This window comes from Juglans microcarpa x Juglans regia, chromosome 6D (assembly GCF_004785595.1).
Source record: "Juglans microcarpa x Juglans regia isolate MS1-56 chromosome 6D, Jm3101_v1.0, whole genome shotgun sequence".
Classification (NCBI taxonomy): domain Eukaryota; kingdom Viridiplantae; phylum Streptophyta; class Magnoliopsida; order Fagales; family Juglandaceae; genus Juglans; species Juglans microcarpa x Juglans regia.
Window position 1 is genome coordinate 33,969,374 of NC_054604.1, and position 20,480 is coordinate 33,989,853.

At 31.1% G+C, this 20,480-nt stretch overlaps 3 protein-coding genes across 4 annotated transcripts; all 3 read left to right on the forward strand.

Annotated features, from left to right (window-relative positions):
- Nucleotides 1-1,483: 1,483 nt before the first annotated feature.
- LOC121236197 lies at nt 1,484-3,174 on the forward strand. 2 transcript variants are annotated; one of them, XM_041132734.1, is made up of 3 exons: nt 1,484-1,691; nt 1,786-1,909; nt 2,624-3,174. In XM_041132734.1, exons 1-2 carry the CDS (start codon nt 1,619-1,621, stop codon nt 1,905-1,907), a joined length of 195 nt encoding a protein of 64 aa, XP_040988668.1. In that variant the 5' UTR covers nt 1,484-1,618; the 3' UTR covers nt 1,908-1,909; nt 2,624-3,174. The 2 variants fall into 2 exon arrangements, with proteins under 2 accessions (XP_040988668.1, XP_040988667.1); XM_041132733.1 differs by lacking the exon at nt 2,624-3,174 and adding an exon at nt 2,061-2,092.
- A 3,678-nt stretch (nt 3,175-6,852) lies between these two features.
- On the forward strand, nt 6,853-8,418 carry LOC121233958 (protein DOG1-like 4). The gene is made up of 2 exons (XM_041129738.1): nt 6,853-7,358; nt 8,036-8,418. Exons 1-2 carry the CDS (start codon nt 6,948-6,950, stop codon nt 8,309-8,311), a joined length of 687 nt encoding a protein of 228 aa, XP_040985672.1. The 5' UTR covers nt 6,853-6,947; the 3' UTR covers nt 8,312-8,418.
- A 6,911-nt stretch (nt 8,419-15,329) lies between these two features.
- On the forward strand, nt 15,330-19,276 carry LOC121235125 (tubby-like F-box protein 7). The gene is made up of 4 exons (XM_041131373.1): nt 15,330-15,939; nt 17,117-17,204; nt 18,059-18,188; nt 18,453-19,276. The coding sequence occupies exons 1-4, from the start codon at nt 15,595-15,597 to the stop codon at nt 19,027-19,029; spliced, it is 1,140 nt and encodes a 379-aa protein (XP_040987307.1). The 5' UTR covers nt 15,330-15,594; the 3' UTR covers nt 19,030-19,276.
- Nucleotides 19,277-20,480: the final 1,204 nt, after the last annotated feature.

Here is a 20,480-nt window from a genome sequence, read left to right on the forward strand (position 1 = left end):
TTGGCATTTGGCATAGGGTACGCTCAGCGGTAGGCGGTAGAGTAGTAGTACCCTTATTTTTATCATATTACAAATACGAAAATAATTTATTCAGTTTTGGTTTTTACAGTCTTGTCCCGTGTATTGTCTTTGAAAAATAAATAAATATCTATTTCTCAGGTGAAAAAATTAAATTTTCTAAATGAATCATACCTTTTAAAACAAAAAGTATGTAAGATTTTTTTTTTTTTTGAGCAGAAAGTATGTAAGATTTACATATTTAGATTGTACGTATTATTATTCTTCTAAATGTTATATCAACAAAATCTTAAAAAAAAACTAATAAATAAATAAGATGGTCAACTCTTTGTATGAACTTTGGTAATTAGTGTTCAACTCAATGCCCAGCTGAAAATAGTTTTCCATAAAGTATTTATTTTATGTTGAAACAAACTCAACTTGAATGCATCTCAATTTTTGTAAATGCAAAATAAAAATAGACTAATGAATAATAATTCCAATACCACATTATATAGCTTTTTATAGTCGGTGTTAAATACTACTGAGAATATATAGTAAAGAGCCTTTCTAGGTACAAGTAGTTTAGCGTATCAAATCGCGTGCTCACACTTACATGACTCTTTTTATTGAAAAGAAAAATAAATAAATAAAAGAAAAATTTTAAGAGAAAAAAATATCATCTGTCTCATAAAAATAATTTGTCTTCAATTCGCACCGCTTCATTAAATAAATGACTTACATATTGGCATCGGTGGTAGATTTGGTGGGCAAACTTGCTTGCAATAAGACTTTTTTTATAGGTAAATTTATTTATTAATTATAAAAATATTTAAAACAAGTAATTGTAAAGAATTTTAATCCGTTATGCATATAAAATATCAAGCTTAAAAGGATCAAATATTTAATCTTTGAATATTTGATAATTTTGAATTACAAAAACACTTTCATAAAGTATAATTACTTATTAGTTAAAAAAAGATTAGGATTTTTAGAGTGAAAGAGTAATAAATATAAAATATATATGACAATTTTTATTATTATTCTCTTGAATTTATAAGATAATACCGTTTGATCGTCTTTACTCTTTCTGATATAAAATATGTTACCATAAGATTTATATTGATATTTGAATTTATTTTATATTTAAGAAAAAATAACAAATAAATAAGTATCTCCGTTTCAAAAAAAAAAAAAAATCTCAAAGGATGTTTTTGAATGATGAATTGTATTTTTAAGAAAAGTGTTACAGACACAACGAGTTTTTATATGATATGTTAAATATATTTTACAGTAAAAATATTTTATAATCTAATGTACTATATAAAATTACGTTAACTTTTAAATTTATTTTTGTAAGATGTATTTTATGGTTAAAGGATTTTAATGGAGAATAATTGAATTTATCATCTTTAATTAAAACTAATTTTATAACTTAAAAAAAAAAAAAAAACTAATTTTATAACCAATTTTAAATAGGCAAGCAGGGTCTGGTGCTGGGCTTATTGTTCAGTTTCCTCTTTCTCCAGGGCAATCTATAAGAAGCATCCCTAAGAGTGTGCTCCGATTTTCCGAGCAAGAGAGCGAGCGAGAGCAAGGGATATTACGGAAAGGAAACGCCATGACGGGAGAAGAGGTCGCGGGTCCTGCCGCCCCCAAGGTCCTCCGTCTTCTATATTTTGTCGGTGCTGGATGTAATATCTCATTTCCCTTTGTTTTCATTTGTTTATAATTTGACTTTTTTTCAATCTTTGATTGGGTTTTGCTTTTGATCAACGTGTGATTCAGTCATTTGCACGGCTGCAATTAACAAGTGGCGGCAGCTGGAGCGTAAAGCAATGCTACAGAAGCAGCAGGGGAATCAATTGCCTGAAGATTCAGCAAACGCGGTGCAAAAGGCCGTCGATTAATTGTAAGTTTATTTGCTTTCTTTTCACCGTTAGAGTTTGATTAGTAGAAGAAGACGATGTTAAACTGAGACGTATGTTATTGATTGGAGATTGTAATCTTCAAAACATGTAGCCTTTTCCGTTTCCTGATCCTTTTAATCGCCATTTTTCAAGGAATAAGAAGAGGAAAATTGTTGTTGGGAGCATGTAAATATTTCAATGCTTTCTATTGCTAGACTTCTTTGCCGAGCACATTCGAGTGTGGGTGCATATGCCATTCTAAACGGTTACATATACATGAGGAGAAGAGGAAAACGAATGTAGTACTTAAATTCACAACCATCATGGAATTTGAATTTGTCACAACTGCGAAATAAAGTATGCGATACAACCATGGAAGTAGAATCAAGTTGCCCTAATTTTCAGTTTGGCCAACTTAAAAGCTTCTATTGTGTTTACTTATCAAAAAAGAGCTTTAATTGTGTGGAGCTCACATACAACATCAAAGAGTCTTATATGGTCCTGAAGATCTATTTATTAGGAACCTAGGGGTAAAACTATTTTTTATCTTGGTCATTATTTCGTAAGTTATGTCTAGTTTTGTAATGGGGGTATATTTGTAATGTTATGTGACTCCCAGTGAGCAATGGTATTCTTGTAACTAGTCGACTCTATAACTTTTGGAGAATTTCCCCAAGTATCCCCATCTGGCCACTAACCTTAATCTGTCATTGAAGTTTAATGTTTTCTCCAGAGATTTGGAATTTGGAAGTCACGAGGAACCTAGTTACTTGGCTTCATGAAAAAAAGAAATGGTTTTTAAACCTTGATAGAAGTTTAATGGAGATAAAAACCCGTTGTAAGCACGGTTAGAGTTGTGCTTACCGATGGTGATTTTGTTCAAGAAAGTTGTAAAGAAAACTTGGGTCTGATTGTTCAACCAAAAGAAGCAATCTTGGAAACTTCTGTGGAAGCTTTGCAAGAGCCAGGGTCTGATGCTGAAGTTAAGGATGTCAGAGGGTGAGCAAGAAAATACTGATGCCATAGGAAAGGTTGATGAGACTGAGGATTCATGACAAGACACAGTGGATTACAAAAGGGGAAGATATGGACTATCTTGAATGCTAACAAGTTGAGAGCAAGGACGAAAATGAGATTGGTTTTCCCAGTACAGATAAATTCAAGAAGGGTTGTGTGTTATGATCCTAAGAGTTAAAGGTTTAATCAAATTAGTATCCAACAGTCCTAGGACTTTTGGATCAATGATTGGGTCTTTAACATTTGGTATCAGAGTAGGGTAGGCCTGCACATTGGCCCGCAAGCATGGGAACTGAAAACTAGCCCGACCTGAACTGAACCATTCGGGTCGGGTGAAACTACCTGTTTTTTTTTTCATTCGAGGACTTTTATCAAACACCGGCTGTGCATCTATTTTCTTGTGACTTCCATCATTTTGTTTAATTTCTTCTTCACCATTTACGTTACAAACAGACTTTAATACATTAAAATGGAAGATTTCTAACCAAAAAAAAATACTGAAGAAAATAAAAAAAGTCTAATACTGCACATACAAAAAATACCGAAAAATTTTCAGTTCACTTTTCACACCGAAGAGAAACATAAGCACGGATAGCATTCCAGGGTAAGAACGAAACCCACTTTTCAAAAACATAACAACACTTCTTGTGGAAGAAGAAATTGACCCAAAGTTCGACAACCACATCCCTGGAAAACAATACTGCACCAAAAAAAAAGTAACAATCATCTCCGGTGAAGAATCAGTAAAATATCCCTTCTCAACATCTAATTCTTCTTCAGCTGCTAACATCTCAACTTCGTTCTCGACTCGGTCTGCCCCAATTTGATTTGGATCTAAAAGCATGCAAGCTATCTCGGTTGAGTCCTCACCATGAACCAAGCCCAGTGTTTGCACTGTTGGGAGGCCGCCTCCTCGAGCACTCACCGTGCGAGTGATCCTTTGAGCAGCTGAAACATCTGTGGACATGATGGGTATGTTGTACAATGCCACCCATGGGCATGCCCCATGATGCCTCTTGCTTGAGAAACCATGGTTGGACCTTCATCAGGATTCTCTGAAAGTATTTCAGGCGTGGTCCATCCTATCGCTGGTTTCCCATGAAGTTGGGCCGGTAAAATCCAAGCTCTCATCTGATGGTGTCCAGAGCCTTGCCTGTCGGGTGTAGGGAGGGATGGTCGGGATTTGAGGGATTGGAAACGACAGTCGAGATTGGTGTGGAGGTAGTCGGGAGGAACGCGGGACATGTGGGAGTTGAGAGAGAGCTTAAGAAGCAACTCGTCCTACGCTACTTGAAGTAGCTCTTCAACCTTCTTCTCCTCTTCGTTTTTAATTACTGTCCTCTTAACTCTTTTTCGTCTTCTTCCTTCTGTTGGGTCAAGAAATGTTAGTTTCGTCGGTGTTGATCGGTTTCGACGAGTTCGACTTTGTTCAACCCGATACATATATTTTTGGCCCGATGACCCGTCTTTGACGGGTTGAGCGAGGCGGGTTGTTCGAACAGATCAGACCCAAGCCCTATATGCACAAGCCTAGAGCAAGAACCGCGTCACGGGTTCAAGTCACGAATGGGGCGACCTATAGGCTAAATTAAAATGCTTTGGTACTATGTATAGGCATAGTATCAAATCATTGAATACTGATAGATAAGTGAAGCTGCCAAAAGGGAAAGAGCTACCAACAGGTCAGTGTTGATAGAGTGGACCGTCGTGGACGTCGGATTTGAAAGCATAGTGGAATGTTATGATTCTAAGAGTTAAAGGTTTAACCCGATTAGTATCCAACTAACCTAGGGCATTTGGATCAATAGTTAAGTCTTTAACATGTTGAGAGCAAGGATAAAAATGAGATTGGTTTTCCGCTACAGATAAATTCAAGAAGGGCTGTGACTTTGAAAACTCATTTGGCCATAGATTTTCTCAATACATTAGTTATGGTTAATTTTTAGTGGCAGGTAGATCTGTAACTTTTTGCAACTTCCATGAATAAAGGGTTTTGGGGTAAATGAGTATGAGTCTAGATTCTAGAACTTTTTGTTTTCTTGTCAAATTAGGAGTCCTGGTCGTAATAGGTTAACTGTCAATGAGTTTATGTAAATATGCAATATACGCAATTCAGCTCTTGGATTAAATTTCATGAACACCATTTTAGTTGCCTGTATGAGCCAGAAGTGCACTAAAGAATTATGAATTTGGTGTTTTTCAGTTGGATTGAAACACCTTCCCCCGAAGCTCTCTTCAAGTGTTAACCCAAAACAAGAGATTGGTTACTGAAACTTTTCAATATATCTCATCTCATCTAATCATTATAACTTTTCTAAATTCTCACACAAAATAAATAAATAATTCAATTTTTTCAAATTTAAAAACAAAAATAATATTAAAAATATATATTTTAATAATATTTTATTCAATTTTTAACTCTCATCTCATCTATGAAAATAAACGAGATTTTAAAATTTTGTATCAATGACTCAGTATTTTTCTCTCAAATTCAACAAATTAGGCGGATCCATAAAAATGATTAAATGATTTGATGTGTTTCTCAAGTCATGATCTGTGTTCAGAGAGTTAGGTGTTTCACAAATGATATGCCTGTGATAATGACAATGGTAATTCGGGATAATATTGAGAATATAGTAGGCATTATTTTCCGAACTAACTACTTAATGTGTCATTAATCATTTGTTCTGATTGGTTCCTCCCCCCATCATGATGCTGCCTACAACATATATATTCACCCTCAAAGATTAAGGCCTCCTTTATTTTAAGGAAACATTTCATCTTATCTCATTTCATTATTATAATTTTTTTAAATTTTTATACAAAATAAAATAAATAATTTAATTTTTTTAAATTTTAAAATAAAAATAATATTAAAAAGTATATTTTAATAATATTTTATTTAATTTTTTAATTTTAATCTCATTTTATTTTATTTCATCTCTAAAAATAAACTAGCTTTAGAGTTTGTTGCTGCACTGCAGTGCAAGCATGTCCCCTTACAATAGTACCATTGCGTACGCTAAGCGTTGAGAAAATGTATTATGCTCGCGTCGTGCAGAGTGCCCATCTACTTTGTTTTCCATAGTCGGGCCAGCAATAGCCGTCCCGTTTAGATGTTAAAATTTTTATCTTATCTTATTTTTATAATTTTTTTTAAATTTATATATAAAATATAATAAATAATTTAAATTTTTTAAATTTTAAAATAATAATATTAAAAAAATAATATTTTAATAATATTTTATTTAACTTTAATCTAAAATCATCGTATCTCATATTACTATTCAAACTGATTTTAATCTCATTTCTTCTTTTACATGTTGATTAAATTTGAAAAAATTAAATTATTTATTATATTTTATATAATAATTTAAAAAAATTATAATAATAAGATAAGATATCTCTAAATCCAAAAGAGGCCTAAGATAGACTTGAATGAATCTCACATTATTTAAGGTTGAAATAAATGCACATTATTTACATATATATCACATTAATCGTTAAATCGGAATGATAGAATGTTCATGTGAAATATACTTTGGAATAAAAAAATTCTATAAGAAAGTCTTATATTATACATCTCTACTTAATCAAAATATAATTTGTTATTTTTATCATCTTATTTAAATAAATGCATATTTAAGTATTGAGATAAAAGAATAAAAATAAAAATTATATACTATCCTCCAAGAGAGGCAACATGATTGAATATTACTTCGTTTAGTTATGCAGTTCAGATGAAATAAAATATTTTGTTAAAAATTAAAAATTAAAAAAAATATTATTATAATATTTTTTAATTTTAAAATTTTAAAAAATTATAATAATTATATGAGATGAAATAATTTAATTTTATGTTAAAAAAATTTCAGCCAAATTGTAGAGTTGTTGCTTTTTAAAAAATAAAAATAAAAAATAGAGAATATCTCAATAAAAGCAAGGCCACCCTTCCAGTCGCCTCCCCACCATCTTCGTCTCTTTTCAAACAGGAGTTAGCTAGCCACCCTCAACCCCACCAGGATGAGTAGCTTCACCAACTTCTACGAAACCTGGTTCGACCACCTGCGCCAGCTGTTGAACCAGCTCTCCGCATCCCCAAGACCCCCCTCCACCCCCGACCAGCAACGCGATCTCGTCCACCTCGTCCGCAAGGTTATGTCCCACTACTCTGATTACTACCGGGTCAAATCCCTCGCAGCACATCGCGACGTCGTCTCGGTCCTCGCTGCCCCATGGGCCACCTCGCTGGAGCGGTCACTCCGCTGGATCGGAGGGTGGCGCCCCACCACCGCCTTTCACCTCGTCTACACCGAATCCTCCATTCGCTTTGAGTCCCACATGGTCGATATCCTCCGCGGACTGAGCACCGGCGACCTCGGCGATCTCTCCCCCTCTCAGTTCCGCCTAATAAGCGACTTACAGTGTGAAACAGTAAAGTATTTCATTTTCCACACGTGTCTTCCACGTCCGTCCTCAATGTCAGAATTAGGGAAATGATATTTGCCTTCATTTACATAAAAAGAAATAATAATAATAAAAAAAAATTAATAGTAGATTTTATTTTTTTTTAAAATAATTAAACGGCGATTATGCCCTCTAACATTGTATGGAACATTATTTGATGTTTAGTTCTAATAATTATGACCATTTTACAAATAAACAACATTTTATATTTTATATTTTTATTTTCTCTAGGTATTTAGAGTAGGTAAATATTTTAACCATAAAAAAATTATACAAAAATAATTTTACAAATTGATGTGGTTATATATGATTTATCATATTATAAATTTATTTTTATTGTAAAATAAATTTAATAGATCAGATAAAATCACATCAATTATATAAAATTATTTTTATGTAATTCGTTTATGGATATAGTCATACTCAATTATTTGGTTTAATATCAAATATGGGAACAAAAAGCAAGTGAAGATCACAATAAAGGATTAAATAAGAAATATGAGAACTAAATTACTACCAAAGAAAAAAAGATCAAGGACCCATTTTTAGTCAAAATATATTAAATGCTACAATTTATCCTAATTTTATTAATTATTTAATGAATAGAGAAATATAATGTAATATATTTTCTGTGACAATAATAGGTAACGGAAGAAAATGCAATAACGGATGAGCTATCAGAGTGGCAGGACGGCGCGAGTGAGTTCCTTGTCGAGATTGCAAACATGGAGGAGAAGATCGGACGGCTGATTAGCGTTATAGAAAAGGCTGATGATCTACGGCTGAGAACGGTGCAGAGGTTAGTGGAGTTGCTGACGCCACATCAAGCTGTGGAGTTCTTCATTGCAGCCGCTGAGTTGCAGTTTGGAATCCGTGGTTGGGGAATAAATCAGGACCGTCAGCGTACCAACGGTGATTAAGGCATGGTAGTTGTACTTTGGTTTTCACCCTAGAGACACAAGACCAACTCCTTTCTATGTTTGGTTTTCAAATTTTAATCTATAATATTAAACCTCGTTTGTTGTAATTTATGTTTATTACGTGATTAAGAGATGAGTTGAGAAGATTTTAAATGAGTTAAATAAAATATTATTAAAATATTATTTTTTAATATTATTATTATTTTAAAATTTAAAAAAAATAAATTATTTATTATATTTTATGTAAAAATTATAATAATAAAATAAGATGAGTTGAGATCCAAACTGAGACTCATTGTATTCATAAAAAAAATTAAATAATAATATTTTTATATAAAATGATATGATCGACCTATACGTCATGTTTAATGCGTCGATACAAAAATTATAAATAAATTTATTTATACGTATATAATTAAATAACAAATAGATACAATTTTTATGAATTAATTGACAGAAAAGTTTTGTTTTCCGTTAAATTAAGTAATTGAATTTCATTTAAAATGCACCGACCAATGTATGCATAAATAATATTAGGTATAAATTTTAAATAAATAAGTCTCACGTAAGTTTTTAAAGTAGATTTATTAATAAATAATAGTTTTTTTTACACATTCTTTTAGATAAAATCAATTTTTTTACAATAACTTATATAAAACTAAATCATTTATCACGTAAGAGCAATGCCACACAATTTCCACACATCATATTTTTAAAATTTTTAATATTTCTTTTAAAAGAAATTTGAGTTTATTTTTTTAAAATTAATTAAATTTTTTTATTTATTATTTATATATTAAATATTTGATAAAACAAATAATAATAAAAATTAAAAAAAATATAGTGCGTAAAAATTATATATATAACAAGAGGTTGTATAGATTTTTTCATCACGTAATCATGCGTACGTTGGAAGTAGTGAGGTATTTAGGCTTTGCTCCGTCAGGAAAAACATGTTGGTAAACCGTAAAATGTTAGGGATCTGCTGGGAGCTCGCTCTAATTTTTTTTTTTTTTTTTATAGTTTTTTTTCATAATTAAAAAAATGTTGTTTAATAATATTATTAATTTTTTTAAAAATATATTTAAAAATATTAAAAAAATATTTTTGTTATTTATTATTTTCACACATCACATTTTTTTAAAAAAAAATCTTTTTTATTTTATTCTTTTTAAATTTATTTCATTATTCAACTCATCATTTATATATTACATATTTAATCAGAAAAAGATATGATGGGTAGAAATGATAAACAGAATTTTTCATTTTAAAAAAAAAAAAAACCTTAAAATGACTAGCGAGATCCCAGCGGTGAGAGTCGAGACCCACCCTGTCGAGCTTGTTTTGTTCTTTTACGTGTCCTCGCATGCTCTGCGGGAGCATGCATGGTGACACCTGGGTTTTCTCAAAGAGCACGCGTCGCCATGAACACGAGCCAAGACAGATTGAATAAAAAGCATGAAGATGAAGTTGACCAATCGACTGAATTCTTCGTCGAAATCATCAAAACTAACTGGAAGGAAAAAGCTGTTATCTCCACTAATTTTTACCACCCTTTTTGATGATATAACAAAAATATATATATTTATTTATTTTTTTACGATTAAGAAAATAATTTTAATTATATTAATTTATTTTTTATTTTTTAAAAATATTTAAAAATATTAAAAATATATAAATAAAAATTACAAAATTACAACTAACGATAACAATAAAACAGAAATGAATTTGCCTGTGAGGGTTTCGTGAATGAGTGATGGTAGACTTATATAATTATTTTATAATTTATTTTTAAGCAATTAATAAAATTATGTCACTTTATTAAAAATAAATTTTAGTATTATAAAACTACCCTTTATTTCATTCTAATATCTAAGCTAATTTATTTCTCCTAATCTTAGTTTTAATTTAATTTTAGTGGGACCACATCTTTAAAAATAGATCATATATAGAAATTATACAAAATTCAGGGATTATAGGAAAAAATTAGAGAGAGACATTTCTATGTATATTGAAATTTTACAAAATTTTAGAAAGTATATAAGAATAAGGAAATTATAAAAAAAAAAAAAATTGGGAGGGGGGGAATTTCTATATACATGGAATTATAAATAAAATTTAGGGATTATTTTAAATTTAAAAAAAATTATTTAGATCTGTCACTGAAAATAGTTGTAAGATGTTGTCATTTTCTTTAGTTGAATTGCCTGGTTAGCAATGGGAAAAAAATGAGAAATACTTTCAATACAAAAAGAAATTATATAAAATGTAAATTAATTGTGGTTTGATATGATATGTTAGATTATAAAATTATTTTTATCATAAAGTAAAATTAACAGATCAATTTCTAAATTTACTTTTATATTGTCACTTTGTGTTGGTAACACTTCTTAAATAAAATTAAAGATAAAAAGCTACTACAAATATTTAAATATTGAGTCCCTTTTACTGATCTTTCCCTCTTGAGACTTTGACTGCGGGTCGGGTCTGCATAATTGCATTGGTCATCCATTTTATTTTGTTGAATTGGGTTGGTGGACGAAATGATAAGCATATATAATGAATGAGTACGTAATTGATGGGGGCAAAAAGATAAAGAGGAATGGAAAGGAGAAGTGGTCATGTGATCTCTCGACTTTCAAGTTCCAATGTCTTGATCAATTTGGTTCATATTTGCTTTTATTTTTCTATGATTTCCATAGTCTCCTCACGTGTTTTGAGAACTTATATTCAAAATAAAGGAAACAAAAAAGAGTTCCTGATCGTGTACCGGACATGTTCAAAGTTAAAAGTTTAGATTGGTTTTGAATGTTGAACTGAGTTGAGTTGGGTTGAGTTGACATGATAAAATATTGTTAGAATATTATTTTTTTAATATTATTATTATTTTAAAATTTGAAAAAGTTGAATTATTTATTATATTTTATATTAAAATTTGAAAAAATTATAATGATGAGTTGAAATGAATTGAAATAAGTTAATATTCTAAACAAAACCCTAGCTCCGTGGCACGAATTATAAAAAGAAGCTCTCCTTTATTTGTTGTACGAGACTTGTCAATTGAAGTACCAATTTATAAATACGCATAAAATTTATATTGTTAAGGTGGTATGTAAGAGCATTAGCATTGGATTGGTCATCCTACTCTTTAAATTTTGACTAATATGTAACTTTTTCACCTTTAACTAATTATTCAAAACTTGAAGTCTATATTAGATTAGTCATCACACTCTCTATAATAATAAAATTTTATTATTTTTTATTATTTATATTTTTTAATTAATTTTTATTTTATTTTCATAATCTTCAATAACCTACAACAAATCATATTTATTTTTATTTTCACAATCTAACAATCTATAATATAATAATTTCATATGTATATAGATAGTAAAATCTCATATGAATAAAAATCTCATATCTATAATATAATAATCTTAAAAAATACTTTTAGACTTGTTATAGTTCTTTTCATATTTGAAAAGAAGAATAAATTTACTGTAACTTAAAGTTTGGATGAAAACAATTTAACTAATTCAATGTGGAGCAAATATAGATGATATTTACTAAATTTAAAGATGAAAAGGCATTTGGCTAATTCAATGCCAATGCTCCAACATATTTAATAAAGTGTCTACATGTTATAATTTGATTTATAAAATAAATTTTAAAATCTAAATCTTATAAATCAAATCTTAATATTTAAGTGAAGTGAATGGCATGTTTTATCCACGGATGTTACATGTGAATTAAACAAATTGTATATACTTACAATGCCTTAAAACATTTTAGTATGTAAAAAGAGTTGTTTTTATTGTTGTTTATTTAAGGCTTCGTTTGGTATATAAACTCATCTCAACTCATTATTATAATTTTTTTAAATTTTAATATAAAATATAATAAATAATTTAATTTTTTTAAATCTTAAAATAATAATAATATTATAAAATAATATTCTAATAATATTTTATCATCTCAATTCAATTTAATATTTAATCACAGCCTAAATAGAATGAAACTACCAAATCCCATCGACCATCTAGTTCCTTCTCTTGTTCTTGATTTATAGAGACATGTAACCATTATTTGGCTCTAGAAAGTAGCAGCTCTGGGTTCACTTTCTTGCAAGGATGTGACAAGTTATGTGGAGTACTCTGAATTCTGCCTCACATACCACAAAGGAGGCCCCCCAATACAGCTAAAACATGAAACTAGAGCCACGTCGATTCGGCATATCCCCCTGTTCATGAAAACCAGTACAATCATTGTCCTCTCAAGGTTTTTGCCGAAATAAAAACGAAAACACATGCCACTTATTTTTTATTTTTTTACAACCAAGAATCTTTAATCTAAAATATAATTAATGTATAAAGAGTCCTTTAAAATCAATATTTTAAATATCGTATATTATATCGGTTAAGATATTGAAATGAAATATTTAAATACTGATATCATTTTAAGATAGTCAATATATGAATAAATTATATATATAAATATATGTATATAAATTATATTTTAAAATAATAGTCTATATATAAATAAATTATATATAAATATATATATATATAAATTATAAATAGTCTAGCCTGAATTGAGGGTCAAAAAATGAGCTCGTAGTGTGAAAAATAAAAAAAAAATTAAAACTGAAATATCAGCCGATACAGACCAAAATATTGATCAGTACGAAATATATATAGTACCTATACCAGCCAGTGGCCGGTACGGCAAATATCGACCGGTACGGTACGGTATTAATAACAATGCTTAAAATACAAAAGGAGATCCTTCTCACTATCAATACGTAAAATATAATAATGTGGTTTTTCTATGTGAATGATATCAAATACAAGGTTGATTTCTGTTTATTGTGCTATCGAGTGCGCATATCAATTTTAAAATCTATATATTTTTTTAACGAAATTGTTATGATTTTTCAACACTTGAGCTTAGTAATGAGATTAATTTGCCAAATAGTCAATTTCCCTTGGATTGCCAAAATCACGAGCTGTGCATCTCCTTCCATCGCTGTTTAAGCCTTTTTAATTGTTCTACCATTTTTATTGCAAGCTTTGCTGCCTGAGCTTCTGTTATGATGGAGATTGTGACAACATTTTGCTTTGTCTATATTTCTAAAATATTCCCTTTTGAGTCTCGACTCGCCGCTAAAAATGTCGAGAAAGAATCTCTTACTAGAGCATCGAAAGATATGCTTATTTGATATTTAGATGACGCTTGTCATTTCTGTGATTGACTTGATTTCGCTTTTCGTTATTCAAATAATAATGTATGACTAAGTTTTCGAGAGTTGACGTGTGAATTTACATTGAACGTTTCTTCGACTCTTTTATGTTTTTTTTTTTTTGGTTGGATTCTAAGAATGGAAAATTCAAACTTCTATTTATCTTAGTTTCTTCTACACACACACGTTTGACCTCGTATATATACAACCATTTTCGGAGTATTGACATCAATATTTACAACCGCAGTATACTGAGAAACTACGACATCTTTCCCATAAAGAATAAAGAATAAAGTAATCCATGCTAATCAAGTGGTGATAAGTAAACTTCGACTTTAAGGAGGCGTTTCGACCTAATTGACAATTAAGGGAAGGTTGGATGACTGAAACTTCTCTAATCCCATCTCTATTAGGTTATATTGATATTTTTGCACCTACAAATCATTATCTTTTTTTTTTTTTTTTTTTTTTTTTTCCAGTTTACTTTCTAAACTATTCAAATTGCATGGTAATTTTTACCATCGGCTTATACTTGATTATTAATATCGATATAAAAAAAAAAACAAGACACGCGGCATAATGTTAAGAAATATATATGTGACTTGTAAAAAAATAATGATAAAGCACTCTTTTTTTATTTATTATAAAGTACCCTCTGTTTAAAACATAGTTATAAGAATATTTGTGATTTTACAATTTTTCCAAAAGTAATGATTTTTTTATGATATTTGGAGATTTTTAGTAGTTTATGATGTAAATTGAAAAAAAAAATGTTAATATTAAGTGGATAAAAATGAATTTATAACTTAATATATATTGTATCAAACCGCATAAATTTATAATGTATATTTTTAGAAAAATTCTAGATGTAAAAAAATAATATCATGTGTTTTTAAGTGATGTACAAAATATGAGACTTTTGTATAACACAACTCATATTTTTAATAATTTTCTTTATATAATTCCCCAGTACTCCTAAAACCATTAAATACAAGTACTCTTCTAAAAAGGTTCTTAAACGAATTCCAATAGAAACTTGTCCCAAAACTCATTCCAATAATACATTTTGTTAAGAGTTTATATATATATATATATATATATATATATATATATATATATATATAAAGGGAGGTGGGGGTTTATAACCCAAGTTTTTCAATTAGAGAATCAAGTCATATACTATCAGACCATTAGTCTCTTGGTTGTTAAGAGTTATTTTATTAATGTGAAGACATGCCTTTTACATTGTTGTAAATGTAGGATTAGATTTATAAAAATATTTAATGACTAATACTAGATATAGTTTTAGAGTGTGCAAGTTTCGTGTATTCTATTTGAAAAAAGATTGGGTCTATCATTAAAAAAAATTTTTTAACATGGATCTCAAATTTATTAATTTTTTTTTTTAAAATGTACGAGATTTATACAATTTAAAACTATAAATATCATTTATAAAACTTTCCTACCACACTCATACCATACTTTTATCCTACTATAATCATCATGTTTTTTATTCTATTTTAATTTGTTTGAAAAAAAATTAAATAGTGAAATAAAAATAGCACAAAATTGTAATACTCAAAATTTTCATAATAGCAGTGCTGAATGGCCAATGCTCGTTTAAACCATATGCGGAGTAAACTATACGCAGCCCCCCCCCCCCCCCCCCCGGAGAAAAAAAAAAAAAATGCGAGGTAAACTATACGCAGCCAAGGTCAGATACGTAATTTCGAAAGCGAGTTTAGACATAAATATCAGATTACAGTCACCGTAGATTACACGATCCTGCACGTTTGGTAGTTTATTATTTGAGACAGATTCCAGTCATCCAACGCTCGAGTATCCCTTCGAACAAAACCTGTCCTTGACTCCTTATTACCATTAGCGTTCTTTCGCTGGCCCGTCATCTTCTACTTCTCACGAATTCGTAACTTTATCATTTTTCTTTTCTATTTCATCTTTTCGATCTCCTCGGGAAAAACTCTCCTCTTCTCTCTCTCTCTCTCTCTCTCTCTCTGCCTGCGCGTGAGTTTGCCCCAAAGCGATGTCACTGAGGAGGTCCATTTTCTCTCGTAGATTCTCTAAGTCGTTCAAGGAACTGAACGAGAAAAGTGGGCGCGTTCGCGACTCGGATGAGGACGCGGTTGGCTCGGGGTCTGGGCGGGGAGGAGGGGCGGCAGGCCAGCCCGAAGGCTCATGGGCAGGAATGCTCCCGGAGCTACTGGCGGAGATCATTCAGCGGGTGGAGAGGAGCGAGGGCCACTGGCCCCTCCGCCAAAACGTCGTCTCTTGTGCCTGCGTCTGCAAGCGGTGGAGACAGATCACCAAAGAAATCGTTCGGTCGCCTTCCCTCACTGGCTTAATCACTTTCCCTTCTTGCCTCAAACAGGTCCTCCTTCTCCTTAGAATTATCACTGCAATCCTCTGTTCCTTTATTTCCCTTTGAAATTCTCGGATGCATGCTTCATTGGAACTTTTTAAAACTGGGCATTTTGATTAATACATTGATACGAACGTATGGGTTCTACCGATTGGAATTGGAAAAAAGACCGAGACAAGATCGGGGGATGATCGCTTCCTCTTTATGCCTTTTGGCAATTGCGTTTTCCTTCATGATTTTCCATACGTATCCATACCCCCCTTTCATAAGAAAGCTTTCAGCTTATTTCGGAAAGTAATTGTAAGAATCTCGCCTAATAATGAAGAGATTGCAGTATCACGGAAGTATCATACTTTTTAAGTTATTTTTTGATGTTGTTATTTATTTGGGTGTGAGAATTGAATACCTTTTCATTTAGCTGAAAAATTATTTTTTTATTGGGTGTTTCAAACATTGACAAGATTTGAAAACTTCTTATGTTTTTAAATTGATTTCTCCAAAAAATCTGAACCTTAGGCACAAGGAATAAAGGAATCATACAATTTCTTGTTAATTGTTCAGTAGTTTATTTTTTATATGTAATTGTTCAGTAGTTATCATGTCATTATTTTTATCCACCAAATATTACCATGCGACAAAGCTGTCTTCGGTTTGGAACAAAGACCTGTTTTTTAAACATAGTCTCAGAAAGACTACAAATAAATAAAAAAATAAGCCAATTTATTGACTTCACGGGATGATTGTTTCTTCAACGTGATATAAGAAAGTATAAGGGAAGATTTTGTTCTTGCTACTGTACATGCGATGCTTGTTTCGTTCATCCTTTTGATGGGAGATGGTTTTGCAGATGGAGTTGCTCGTGGTTTGTTTATTTAGGCCCCGTTTAGATAGTAAAAATGTTTCTGTCATCTCATCATTAAAACGTTTTTAAATTCTCACACAAAATATAATAAACAATTCAACTTTTTTAAATGTCAAAACAATAATAATAATAATAAATAATATTCTAACAATATTTTATTCAACTTTTAACTTTTATTTAAAATTATCTCATCTCATCTCATCTCACTATCCAAACTGCATCTTAGTGTCCCGATTTATATTTTGGGTCTCATGACATTTATTTGTCGATGAAGTTTTGATGATATTTGGGGTTGGTGGTCTTATTATTATTTTTTAAATGCAGCCGGGACCGCATGACCTTCCACACCAATGCCTTATAAAACGGAACAAGAAGACTTCAACTTTTTACCTTTATCTTGCCCTTACTCCATGTAAGTATATATTAGTGGACTAATTTTCTAACTTGTCAAAAAAAAGGTGGACTAACTTTCTATAAGATGTAATAGGCATGATAATCAAGTTTCTGATCACAATTACCTTCTATGCTTCCTCTGAAGTTATGTTATTTTTTACTCGAGAACTTTGACGGGTATGTCACTGAAACCAAAATCAAAGGGCTATATCTCAATTGTCTAAGTGTTAGGTTTTTTTGGCTAGATGTCATACCTGCAAGTTGACTTACAGCTCAGTAGGGACAAATGGGGGGACAACTGCATTCTTGCATAACTCCCCTCTTGAGTTGACTTGACTGCTTCCGAGTCCGACCCATTCCAGATTAGTTATAAAGTTACTTTCTTCTCTTTATTTGTCTTACTTATTAGTGGATGTGGGCTTTCAATGTGGGTTAACTCCAAATTTATTGGTCTTTTAATATTTCGATTGGAACTCCCTCTAATTCCCATTTTACGGTATTATTACACAGCCAAACATAACTCAGAAAAGATTTTTACCTTATTTGAATGTGTTCTATGGATAGAACAAATTGTTTTGTGCTATCAAGTGGAGCTTTTTGGTGCCTGAAAGTATGTGATAAAACTTTTAAACAAATGAGAATGTGAAATTGTGAAGATATTGGGAAAAAAATCTAGGATTTGTTAGTATTTGATTGTGATTTTTGGTTTTGCCAAAGCTAGAGCTAAGATTTAACCCACTGCTGGAAAAATTAAACCATTTTCTCACACAGTTTCAACCTAGTTGAATCCATAAACACCTTGATTCTCTTGCCTTATATTCCTATATTCCTTTATGTCTCAATAGAGTTTTTCTCATTTCTTCTTCCTGGCAGCATTCACAGATAAGGGGAAGTTTCTCCTGGCAGCACGGAGGTATAGGAATGGTGCTCACACTGAGTATATTATATCACTCGATGCTGATGACCTATCACAAGGGAGTAATGCTTACGTTGGAAAGTTAAGGTGAGATATTCTTATTTAAGAAGAGGCATTTTCTGATTTGGCATGTATATGTGTGCGTGTGCATGTGTTTGTTTCCTGTACTACAACCATCGTTACCTGCAGGATGTCTTTAAATTATTTTTGTGCCATGGAAAAAGGATTTTGATGTCTGGTTTCAGTTAGAATTCTTGTTGTTCGAATGATCTGTCAAGTAATAAGAAAAAAATTATTACCGTGCCCTCAATATTTTGTTTGCATTCTCATATGATTTGAAATGTGTTGTAGCTCGGACTTTCTTGGCACGAATTTTGCAATCTATGATAGCCAGCCACCACACATTGGTGCAAAACCCTCAAGCAGCAGAGGCAGCCGCCGTTTTGCAAGCAAGCAAATTAGCCCCCAAGTTCCTGCTGGCAACTTTGAGATAGGGCAGGTGTCTTACAAATTCAACCTTTTGAAACCTAGAGGTCCAAGGAGAATGGCTTGTTCACTGAAGTGTTCATCACAAGGAGAAACTGCCTACGTCAAGTCTCTAGACAACTCCAAGATGAAGAAACCTGAATCTGCTGCTTCCGGAAATACAATTTTGAGGAACAAAGCTCCTAGGTGGCATGAGCATTTGCAGTGCTGGTGTTTAAATTTCCATGGTCGGGTGACAGTAGCATCAGTGAAGAATTTTCAACTGGTTGCAATTGCAGATCAAAGTCAGCCGGGAGAAAAAGGAGACGAGGAAACAGTTCTCCTTCAGTTTGGGAAAGTAGGGGATGATACCTTCACCATGGATTACAGGCAGCCTTTGTCAGCTTTTCAGGCATTTGCAATTTGCCTAACAAGCTTCGGTACGAAACTGGCGTGCGAGTAGTATATTCTGCTGTTAATATGTATGTTTATTCAAACACTTGGCACCGTGAATGTTTTCGAATTTTCTAAGCTTTATACCACTATCTATAGGTTCGAGTAGCCTGGGGTTTTTGTACATCATGTTGCTAATTTGTGATTATGACATGATTTCAGCTGAAATTATTTGTAGCCCAAACAAATGTAGTGCAGGAAGAATGTTGGTTTTTCTAATATAATATAAATTGTATATTATGAAATAATTATTTGAATGTGGGCTTAATGATTGACAGCTATTTGTTCTCATTCTCTTTTTTTGTTTTGAGTTTCCTTCTTCATTGTTGGAATAATGAAGCTGCGCCCATATTGAGATAGAGGATGAAGCAGGAGTCTGCAGGCAAGTGGAAGGAAAATAAAGCTTGGGGTGAGGTTTATGGCTATCAAGATCAAAGTATTGAATACCGTACTAGATGCAGATCGGTCAAGGTATTAGAACGAAATATTTCGATATTAATACTATTTCGTATACCGTTTCGAGATAGTCGATATATGAATAAACTATATATAAAAATATATATATAAATTATATTTCAAAATAATAGTATATATATGAATATATAAATACATATATAAAAATTATGAATAGCTTAGTCTGAATTGAGGGTCAAAAAATAAATTTGTAGTTTGAAAAAATAAAAAATTAAAAGAAAAAAATTAAAAGTAGAAATACAAGTCAGTTCGGGTTGAAATACATACCGGTACGAAATATATGTAATATTTATACTAGATTAGTGGCTAGTACGGCATATACCGGCCGGCATGGTACGGTACGATATTTAAAATAATGATCAAGATCCTTGTCTGTAGGGTTCCTGTCCATAGCAAAGGGCCTCTTTTGTTGCCTTTGAAATCATGCACTTTCAAGAATTAATTTGGATATTAAGATGAGATATTTTTTTATATAATTATTATAATTTTTTAATATTTTTATATAAAATATAATAATTAATTAATTTTTTTTTAAAAAAATAATATTATAATATAATATCCCATCTCATTTCACAACTAAAATACCAGTAAAAATATAGAAGTTGCAGCCTACATAATGGACCAAGACTCGAGTCCCTTATTTGGGTCCCAAGTCAGAAATGGCAGCTGAGGTAATAGAAGCAGATTTTCAGAGAAGAGAGTGATTGTTTGCCGGCAAAGGTGACAACTCTGAGATTGAGATGGTGTGACTGCGAGGACCTTTTCTTGGCAGCGCTATCAACGAAACACAGGAGTAATTCTATATATAATTGTAAAGTTTATAAATATTGTATAATTATTTTAAAATATAATAAAATTTATTATTTTATATAAATTTTATATTTTATTCATCTTTTTAAAAATAATTATATAATAAAATTTATTATTTTATATAAATTTTATATTTTATTCATCTTTTTAAAAATAATTATGCAATGATTACATAAT